The sequence below is a fragment of the Balearica regulorum genome, chromosome 8, assembly GCF_011004875.1.
Source record: "Balearica regulorum gibbericeps isolate bBalReg1 chromosome 8, bBalReg1.pri, whole genome shotgun sequence".
In the NCBI taxonomy this organism is placed as follows: Eukaryota; Metazoa; Chordata; class Aves; order Gruiformes; family Gruidae; genus Balearica; species Balearica regulorum.
Genome location: NC_046191.1, coordinates 8217890 through 8229705, shown reverse-complemented (window position 1 = coordinate 8229705; position 11816 = coordinate 8217890). Strand labels below are relative to the sequence as shown.

General features: G+C 34.7%; 1 protein-coding gene across 2 annotated transcripts in view; it reads right to left on the bottom strand.

Moving 5' to 3' along the window:
* Positions 1–11816, bottom strand: part of AGBL4 (AGBL carboxypeptidase 4) — a 950709-nt gene that overhangs the window by 924350 nt on the left and 14543 nt on the right. For both annotated transcript variants that reach the window (XM_075759445.1, XM_075759446.1), the window contains exon 2: positions 10068–10190. In XM_075759445.1, coding sequence (XP_075615560.1) covers positions 10068–10190 — 123 coding nt within the window. The remainder of the gene's footprint in view (positions 1–10067; positions 10191–11816) is intronic.

Genomic DNA, 11816 nt, shown 5'->3' with positions numbered 1-11816 from the left:
AATCACTGAAAACTACTCGATTCTCTATTTTAAGAAGCAGTTATTCAAAGCAATTATTTCCTTAGTCAGTAACTGAAGAATAGGTCACCTGTTACTCTATAGAGTAACTGTAGATTTACTCAAATCCAGGGATTTTATATTAGAAGACCTTTGCGTGTCCTCATCGGTGACTTCCAATGCTGCAATGAAAGTTTTTAGGTAAAGCACAAACTTAGCTGGACTTTTTTCTTCATATTTTCAACTGTCACAGGCCTCTGTTGCGCCACTATCCATACATACCTCTATACATTCATGAGTGATTAACTGATGTCACATTCATGTTCATATTAACATGTGCAGTTTGAAATAAACACAGCTGCATTTATGTCAATGATTTTATATTCAAATATATCTGATTATCTGAAATAAACACAGCTGCATTTATTTCAGTGATTGTACATTCAGATAAGGATATTTGTTCAGTGCAATGTAATGTTCCTTCACACTGGCAGGGACATTGCTATTCTTTCTTGTATTTCTCTCTATCATTTTTTCCAGATGGAAAATTTTGAACAGAGCCAAAAAAATGGAAACTGGAAAATTTATCTCAGAACCTGGTACACATGAAAATCCTTCTGCTTATTCTCAAAAATGACTTAAACATCTTTGTATAAAGTAACTTTGTTGTTGAATTTTTTTAATTCCTGCTCTATCAAAGAGCAAGCTTACAAAAATCCCACCAAAAAACCTGGAAGTCTGATGGAAATTTAAGTACCAGAAATGTATAGTGTGAAATCTGAAGACTGGATCTGTGTCGGGTGTGTTTCTGGACAACTGTTGTTACTGTTAGCACACCATCTTCAACCATTGCCTTCCTAAGAAAATTAGTTTGAATGGAAACAATAACTGTAAGATTTTCCTTCCTATTATCTGATCAAATTATAGTTTTGCATGATGTTAATTTCGGCTTGTAACTATAACCTGTAATCTACTTTCAGAAAATAATAAAAGATTATCATATGTACTAAAAGAGATTAACCATTTCATCAGACATATCTATTAGGTGAGATCAAGGTCTGACCCAGTAACGGCAAGAAATGGATCCCTAGAGAAGAGCATGGGAACAAAACAATCATTTGAAGATACCTCCCCAGAAAAATTCCCAATTTACAATGTACAGTTTATGAACCTCCTGAGCCAGAGATGGTGTCAGTGTTTAGTAGCTCTCAACTGATTTTTCTTCCCTGGTCTTGTCAGTTGGGTTTTTTGCTTGAAAGCGTGGCACACGGAAACTTTCAGCATCCACAACATCCTGCAGGAAGAAGCTCCAGAGCTTAATTAAACAATATATGAGGAACCATTGTTTGTTTTCAACATAACTGCTAGTTTCATTTGAGGGCCCTTAGTTTTTGTACAAAGAGAACAGACAGGGAACCACTATTTCATATTCATTGACATTTTGACTAAGACTCGTGATTTTACAGACCTCTACTATAGTCTTCCTCTATTTGGACTACTATAGTCTAACTCTATTTGGTTTGTCCTCACACAAAGGGTGTTGAAAATCTGCTCTGAACTTACAATTATCTGATCTAAGACATTTCTGCTTCCATTTCAAGTTGCTTACTCCAGTCCCTCTCAGGTCAGTCAAACGGCAAATCAATACGTGTGCTTGTATACTAGCTGAGGAGATGCAAACCTGTGGTAAGAGGCAGGAGGGAAAGGCTAGGTCTTGAAAAAGGTAGCATGATAATCAGAAGATAAACTGACTGTGAAAATTATAATCAGCACACCAACTACAATTAACATCCTAATTCTTTACTGATGCTATAAAACTAATTCTTCCTGTATTGTCATTAGCTCCATAAGATGTTAATATCTATTTCCCTCAAGTTAAGATACTTGACTAATGCTGTAGTTGTTAGCTGGTATCACATCAACACTAAGCACTCCCCCATTTGTAAAAATGTCTTCCATACTACATTCTGTTTAGATATTTAAAAGGTTAATATTTAGTTCCATTTGCAATGCTGACCTAGCAAGAAAGAAATTAATTTGGCATTACAGCAGTAACATCAATTTCCCATGTAACTTTAGTAATGCATTTACTGGAAAGAGATTAATATCAATTCCATAAATCATTCACATGCTTTTTCCGGAGTTTGAGACATCTGAGTAATGTCATATATGTTAACTGATATCACTTTGTGCATGCTACATCCATTAATCTATGCCTAGGGTCATCATTAAAAAACAAAAAAAATTAAAATCAATCTTTTGTTCTTAATCTTTTTGTGACTTCTAACTTGCATTAGTCCAAAGGTATTGATACTCTGATAGAATAACACCACTCTGAACTGAGAACAGACATTTTCAGAAAAGGGAAACATTTGTTAAATTATCCCTACTGGTAGAAATAACCACTTAATATCTTTATGTGAAATACAGAATAAATTACTGTCAACAAATAAGGAAATAACTAAAATAAAGTGTTTCGTTAATCAGACACACCTCGATGCCACAAAAGTAAGCTGAAAATAGACATCATTACTGAAATAAAATGAGGACAGACCTTCATTTCTTTTGTTTCTATATTGTATATGAGCATTCTCACAGAAATGAAAGCCAGAAGAGTCTACCTGACTTAGTCATTCTAGCTATACATGAGATATTATAATATAGGAAATTTGGAATAACAAGTAGGTTTTGCTCCAAAACACAAGTTAGTCTACTACTAAAAATGTTTACACTGAAAGAAAGTAGTTTTAAACAGCATTTGTCCTTTTAATTCTATAAATGTGCCATTATTACATTTGCCTGTATGGCTTTATTGCTGCTCTAGGATATCATAGCAGTGCCACTGAAATCAAGGTGAAGAAGGGTATTTCTGTTCACCTACATGTAAACACACACAGGATCAGTTTGTTTAACAATTTTGGAAGCATATTACAATTGTATATTAGATGGCCAAAACGCAACTATTTCCTAGGGTGGATTTCAGTTTTTCTTTGAGCATAATGCTAAAAATAATGCCTTCTGTATCATCTCAGGTTCCATTTTTAAACTTTTTACAAACAAAAATGCCCATTTCAGAAAATGTTTTGCAACTCAAATTTTACAGTATTTTATTAATCACAACTAAAATTAATCTCACCTAATTTTAGCTGTCTAAAGTTACATGTCAAGTCTTAGCAACTGCGACACAGGCACTCCCAAAGGGCAATTCATCCTATATTATCTTTGCTTTTGTTCAAAAGATATCTTTCATGGTAAAGCTCAATGGCCTATTTCATGCCTGTAAGTGGTTACAATGAGATCAGCGGAATTACAATCACTTACTGCAATTTTGAGTGTTGTGCAAAGTGTTTTATAAGAAGTACATTATCCTATTTTTGAAATATAGAAAGATATTTAAAACCTTAATAAAAATGATGCGAGGGTACTTCTCAGTCACATGAGATCTCTTAATATACTGTAAATCTTAACTTTTCCAGCTGATTAATATCATTTGCAATCCATCAGCACTGAATATTTTTATCGGGTTTCTAATACAAAATATTTTATAAACTTGCTGTAGGAAAAGACAAACTAATGTTTGCCAATCATTTTCACTGCAAGAAGGTGGTGGTACATCAGTCAACGTAATAATATGAGGTTTACAGTAATTGAGATTGAATCTAAAATTGTGCAAAACTTTAATTACAACCTTTTGAACATAAACCACAATACATAAATTACCCAATCATAACATTTTTTCATAAAAAAATAAGAATTCATCCAAAGGATAGAAGATTTAATGACTCTTGGCGGAGTTCCACTTTTTGGTTGAAATGAGAATAAAAGCAGACAGCAGCTTCATTTCTAATTTCAAGAAACACTGTATTTTTTAACATTTAAACAGCATTATATTTGACTAACAAGCCAAAATATGTATTTTCAAAACCTTATAAAAAGCCCCTGTGTTTAACAGTATGAATGCTGAGATTTACGAACCTCTGTAGCCAACACTGTTCCTTCAATCCTCAAAAGTAATTATAAAACAAGCAATTTGAGCCACAAGCAGCAGAAACTGTGGAGCCTGGGTTTTTCAACCATCCTAAAAGCACATCACAGCCTACCACTTAACTCCAGCTTCCACGTCACAGGGAACATGGGAACATATACTCCCATGTTCCCTGTGACATCTTTGTCCAGGCAAGAGAGAAGGTACTGTGATTAATCCAGAAATATGTAGAAGCCAGAGTGACCAACCAATACATCCGTGGTGACTAGCAAGCCAGATGATACCAAACAAAAGAACAATGTTCGAATTTCCCTTGCATTTTCCTTCAGAGCTGGCAGTGTCAACAGAATTTTCTCATATGCCAGTTCTCTACGTCAAGAGCCTGCGGAGGCAAAAGCTATAGGCCATCTTAAGCCCACCTTGAAAGCACTTTCTGATGGAGGCATGAAGGCAACTTGTGGCTACACCCAGCAAACAGTCTTTGCAAAATGAGAAAAAAGGTGTGGATGCCTCTGTGGGCACAGGTGTTTTCCGAGCTCAGAGGAAGTTTGGTCCAGTCGATGCACTATGAGCACCACAGGGAAGATGGTTGCTGAGTGAAGGCATTTCTTACAGACTTTTCAAAAGTATACTTCTGCAGGAGTTGTAGAAATACAGCCTGAACGCATGACTGTGAGGCATGCTTTGTACCCTGCTAGAAGAGGTGTGGATGGACTCTAGACAGTGCAAGGCGAGGCATTTTAATGAGTAAGTCATCCATATTGCCTGACAGCATCCTCTAGACTACCACAAGAATCCAGTATGTGCGAGGTTTCTCCTGATTTATATGAGTGTGCAGGGAACCTGACTTCAAACTGCTTCAACACTCAGAGAATCTAGTCAATCACCAGTGCTCTCACAAGACAGCATAAACTCCAGTCTGTAGATTTCAGTCTTTACACAAACCCAAATAAAAATACCCATGACCAAGAGCTTCTGACATTTCATGGTCCATTTCAGAGCTATGGGATAGCTGCAATTGTGTTTCTAATACAACTCATTGTGTTCTGGCTATTCAGCCATGCTTTGGGCTTGGAAGAAAAGTTATGTCACTGTCAGCTACATTTCTTTTCTCTGAATCCTGACATAAATGACATTTTTGCAGCCTGCATAAGCAATAGTCAAATCCTTGAAGTTCCCATGCTTTGAGGTCTGGTTGAACTGGTATTAGAGCCATAAAAAATATTAGTCTCTTTTTAAAGATTGAGACATTTGATTTATGCTTTCTTTGTCCACTTTGTAAAATCCATGTGAAAGGCTTTGTGTGTATCATGTAAAATTAATAAATTAAATAATTGTTACCTCATGTAGAAGCAAAGTTACTGTAGTTATGTAAGCTCCCAGGAAAAAAAATGTTTTCCAGCACTGGAGATATCATCTCCACAAACATCTGGTACCAGAAAAAATGACTAAGCAAATAAAACCAAATCCTAGCCACAACACAGAAGAGGCTGCTAACTAAATTGATGCCATCAGAAATAACATGCACTAAGCCAACACAAGACAGTAGAGGCAGCTGGCTAAATCAAACTTTAAAGTCATTTAGATCCACACAAAATAAAATGTCTGAAATACCAATTCACCTTGAGTAGAAGATGCCAGATTCCTTGAAGAATGTTTTTACATCAAAATCTGGGCCTGACTCATCAGGAAGGACTTCTTCGTATAGGAAGAGCAAACACATCCTTTTCCCTGAAGCACTATATTCTCCAAAATTCCCAGTTTTGCCAGAACAGATAGGATGAGAGGTGAGCATCTGTACAGCACTTGCATTGCTACTAAACTGAAACTGTGTTAATAATTTAATGCATTAATTAATAATAGGAAAAGGAATTACAACTGACCAAATGTATACATTTCAAATGTGACATTTATTTCCTTTAAATAGGTTTTATGCATACATAACTGTGCTTCCATTTTTCCCTGAAAGTCACTCATATCTCTTGTGAAAATTGACATTGTCCAAAAATTACATTGTGGTTTGCAATATGAATTTTCATCAGTTTCTTTTATGCTAATGATAAATTAATGTACAGGGTTTATTTTGGCTGTATATATTCTTAAATATTAATAAAGGGATCAAGGAAGATTCCTGTTAGAACACTGGCTAGAACTACAGAAAACACAAATTCAAAATCCTGACATACTTGCAAGCTGATAATTCTCTCTCTCTCCTTCACTCCTCTGTATGTTATTTATAAGATAAAGGGTTCAACCACCATTCTTCATTTTCAATAACTGTATTTATTTTACAGCAGTGATTCTTTCAGTAGTGTTATATTCATTAAGGGTAAGTTAAGTGCAAGCTACAAACTGGTTAGGTAGCTGTTCTGAAAAGGATCTAGACAGTATAAGGGATCATAAATTTTATAGAAGTCAACAGTGCTGTGCTATTGTGACACAGATTGGACTGTCACATAGCAGAAGTAAATAGATTTGCAAGGCATGTCATGTGATAAACTCTACATAGTATTGGCACCAGCTTATCTGAGTATCATGTTCACCTTGGAGCATTGCCTATCAAGAAAGGCATGGAACAGCTGGAGAAAGACCAGAGGAAATAAAGAATGACAGAAAAACTGGGAAATGTGACCACTAAGGAACTATTGAAAAAAATAGCAGTTATTTAACCTGAGGAGGGAAAAGCGAGAAAAGACACGATAGCAGCATTCCATTAAGTCAAAGAAGAAAGGAATAATCTGCTTTCTGTGCCTATAGGACTGGACAAGAATTAATGCATTTTTGGTAAGAACATTTCTACACAGAAAGAAAATGTTTCTTATATTGAGCAAATTGCAGCATTAGAATGGATTGCTGCTTTCACATTGAAACTTTCCTCACTGAAAGTCTCTGAAAAGGATAGATAAATATCTGTCAGGAATGGCAAAAATAGTGTATTTTGCCTCTCAACAACAGTGGACTAAAAAGAAATCCCAATGCCCATTTAAATTCTTTTTTTTTTTTTTTTTTTTTTTTGTAATTTTTTGAAAGCAAAGCACTTCAAAACAGCAAACTAGACAGTGGTTTTCAGACTACACAAAAATACATCTCTCTGTCTCAAACAAATTCATACTTGTGAACACTATTTAATACAATAATGATAGCCATTACAAAAATGAAAGCATATTAAATAGCATTTTTTCTTAATGTGTTAATCTTTTTCCTGCTTTCTACAACTTTAATACTCTTTCTCTGTTCTGGAAGGTATTTGTTTCCATTTCTGCAATATAAAATCACAGTCATTGAAAAACAGGTCTAGAAGGGAACCTTCAGTCCTGTCAACCAGATCTTTCAAGAAAAGAAAGGTTTTGCTCCATCCTAACATAGCTTCATTAAGACCAAGATCATTTGCAGTGAAATTGTTATATAAACCAATGTCAGAAGTTCTACTAAAGTTACATTACATATAGGGTCATAATCACTGTATAACTATTGTGGTTTTAATTGCATTGTGTTTATTTTTAAAGATTTAATAAATCCTTACAAAACTGTAACTGTAAAGAACCTTTAATACCTCTTAAGTATGAGGGATGTTAGGTTTCAATGACATACTCATGTTTAGTAACAATATCATCATAACAAAGCACAAATCGTAGAAAAATCTATAAATCATACCCCAGTAGCCTATTTCCTTCAGGTATATTTAGGTCTATAAGATAACACTAACTTGGAATTATTATAAAATTAATGATGTGACCTGTTTTCATAGAATCACAGCATCATAGAATGGTTTGGGTTGGAAGGGACTTTTAAAGACCATCTAGTCCATCTCCCCTGTCATGGGCAGGGACACCCTCCACTACACCAGGTTGCCCAAAGCCCCATCCAACCTGGCCTTGAACACTTCCAGGGATGGGGCATCCACAACCTCTCTGGGCAACCTGTGCCAGTGCCTCACCACCCTCACAGTAAAACATTTCTTCCTAATATCTAATCTAAATCTACCCTCCTTCAGCTTAAAGCCATTACCCCTCGTCCTATCACTCCATGCCCTTGTAAACAGTCCCTCTCCAGCTTTCCTGTAGGCCCCTTTAGGTACTGGAAGGCTGCTATAAGGTGTCCCCGAAGCCTTCTCTTCTCCAGGCTGAACAACCCCAACTCTCTCAGCCTGTCTTCACAGAAGTGCTCCAGCCCTCTGATCATCTTCATGGCCTCCTCTGGACTTCTCTAGCATGTCCTTGTATTTCTTGTAGTGGGCACCTCAGAGCTGGATGCAGTACTCCAGGTGGGATCAGTTTTATAATCTATTATTTGAAAAAGGCAATTCCAACAGGATATTACCAATTTTAAGGTGGTACTTAAAGAGCATCAGTACACTACTGTATAAACATATACTACTCTTTGGATAATGGGAGGGGATAGATTTTAGCATTAATAACAATTTCATAAAATATCCAATAATCAGTTAATTGGCTTTGACCAGTTAAGGTACTCTAAGCAATTACTTGGATGACATACAACAAAAGATAAAGTGAATTTACATACGAAGTGTACACAATATTATTATCAGTCTTGCTAATACATCATCATCATGAGACAGCAAGTAAAGGTATTAATTTTATTCATATTTGTATTTTGGAGGTGTCTGAATATGCAAAGCAACATCACAGCCTCATCATGCTATAATGTAAATAAACACAGTATTTCAAGTAGCATCTACCTCTATCACAAGCTATTATTGTCAAAGTATATAAAGTATTAATGTTACCTTTGAACTGAATAAATGTTTTAATTTAAAAATATAATTAATTCTATTTTTCAAAAACTGGAATTAAAGCATCATGCAATGATTCATATTACTTCGCAAATAATTTGATGGCTGCTACTGATCCTTTTCTTTGCAGAGCAGCTTAACACAACAAAGTAAATTTCTCAGCTTGGCCAACTGATTAATTTCATAAGCCATTTTCTGATACAAAAATTAATAAAACCATAACTATTATGAAATGGCATCCAAAGGATCTTTAAATATACATAACTATTGTCCAAACCTTCAGAGACATACCTTAAAAATAAGATGCTCTTTATTATTCACTGCATCATTTGCACCTTTTACATAATGTAATCACAGGATTTAAATAACTCGATTTAATATTTATCCAGGAACTGGCAGCCAGTATTCTACCCTGAGGGACGTAACTCTTCATAAAAAGCTCATTTTACAAGACACTGTAGCAGTTTGGGCATTACCAGCACCTCTCACATAAACCATGCTGAAAACCATAGTTTATCCTGCCAAACGCCTTTTGTACATATGGTGCTTAACAGTGCTCTGTAGGTCTGTAAGCCAATAATAACAGATTTAGGCGAAAAAACTGGAGACACACCTATATGTAACACAAAAATTTAAACAATGCTACATACTGATATTTGTTTGTTTGTTTGTTTACCCACACACTCCACACGCATATAAACATACATGATTAAAAATACTGTTTAAATTAGTAAGTTAACTGTAACTCTTGTAAAAATAATTTCTTTTTCAATTTGCAGCAGCTTCCTAAAGTTTAATTTTTCTTCTATTGACATCAGAGGCAGAACTTCCATTAACCTCAGCAGTACAGAATTAGGCCACAAGAAACACAAAGAAATACATTTAAAGACAGCACGTACATGTTTGTAAAATCTTCTAACTACGCATGGATGAGCTTTGCACTTTATGAGGTTAACTTCCCCAGTAATCTTCCAAATTAAATTTTAAAATAACATTTCAAATACTACATCTTTGATTAGTCGTCTACAAATACTGTATATAATCATAGAATAAAATCCAGTTACGTATCTACATGTGGTAAGAGATGGACCTGATGAAACGTACTTTGTACGTAATAACAAACTTCAAAACTGTTTTTTTATATTTGAACAGTCTGATTTTATGTCATACTCTGACTGAAGTGAATCAAGCAGTATTTAATGCAAGTCGTCTTTAGAATTAAGATGCCTTTTATAAAGATAAGTGATATAGTTAAAAGTGTTAACATACTTTTATGTTAACATAAAATATACTGACAATTCAGTAACATAAAATAATGATGAAAATGCTTACCACTTTCAAAACAGGCATCAAATATAAGATGTCCTTTTTTAGGCTGTCCACAATAACCAGCTGGGAGAACAGTGTACTTGCTCACATTCCCTGCTATGATATCATCACTTCCAATGGCACTACCTGTTGCAGTAAAAGCAAAAAAAACCCCTCATGAGCATAAAAAAAAAAAAAAAAGCCAAACTATAAAAAACAGTACAAGGATATTCCCCCATGCTTTTCTACATAACATGCAATTTGCACCATTTAACATATGCACCAGTAAATGAACTCTTTCTTTGCAAAGTTTATTCAAGAATCTGGATGTAATAATGGATTCATATGTTAACGCTTCTCTAAGTAACAACCCACACAGCCTGGTTTCTTGCACATGCATGTCCTGTGGCTGAACACTCATATGCAATAGTCTGGTGTTCTTTTCACTGGAGCTCTCTAAAACGTATATTCTGCATGGATTCCCCGGAACTGAACTCCTCAGCAGCATCTTCCTTTATCATAATCCTCAGCAGCATCTTTCTCACTATGGGCATTAACGGGATCTTTTTCGTCTATCCTGCTGCCTATTTTCATGCATCTTAAATGAACTTAGAACCTTTGCGACTGTTAAGTCCCACTCATCTTTGAAATTTGAAAATTATTAGAAGGGAGAGACATACTCTTTTTTAATTATTTATTTATTTAAGTTCATGTGATTATCTGAGCCTTGTTTGCTTAGGAAACCAAACTCAGAAAAATAACTTAAATAAATAAAAAAATTAAAATGTGGGGTTTATTTTGTAATAAAATATGTGAGGACATAACTGTTCTACACAGCAGCATAATTTTTGTCAAAATACATCAGTAGTGTATATATTGAAAGTTTTGTCCTTACAGTCATATTATACTGTCTAACAAATTACAGTATGCAAAAAATATGCTTCCAAATACTGATGAAAGAACACAATGATTTTTTTCAATTGAGAAATGTACAAGAAAATAAGTTAATATTTGTATGTTATATGAGGCATTAATATTATAGTGTAGTGAAAGAAATACACAATAACATAACTAGCTACTCTTTCTTCTGACATTGGCTCAGCATTTTCTTCATTATTTACTGTGTGGACAACAAATATTTAACAACAGAAAAACTATCTTCTGTGCTACAGAAAACTAGAAGAAATGTGTGTGTCTTCAAGTGCAGAAGGCATGTGATGGAATAATGGGATGATAATATCTTATTTCACTCTGAAAAATAGGGCTACTAAGGGTTCTAGAAATAGACTTTTGGTCTGCACTGATTTTTTGACATTTAAATGGGTTACAGGGGGTGATGAATGTGACATAAAGCTCAATTTGTTTTATTTTTATATTGAAAACTATTTCACACAAATGTTACAAGCAATTCATATTACCCTTGAATGATGAAAACAGCTTATTAATTAAAACTGACCTTTCCATACATAAATGTATTCCACCTCTTGAGGCAAAACACCTTAGCTGAGGTAACAAATTACGTATTAGTGACACCACAGTTAAAGGGTCTGTCAAGCTTTCTATTATATATCCATATTTTCAGAGATATATAAATCCCAGATTAAAAAATATGTATATCCAGGTCAACACTCAGCATATAAATCCCCAGTCTTCCCAGGGAAGAAATTTGAAATTTACTCTCTTTGAGAAGTACTACAACAGAACAAAGAGAATTTAGACCTTTTCTTACTTTACCATAATCCCAGAAGTTAGATATTACATAATGCACACTAT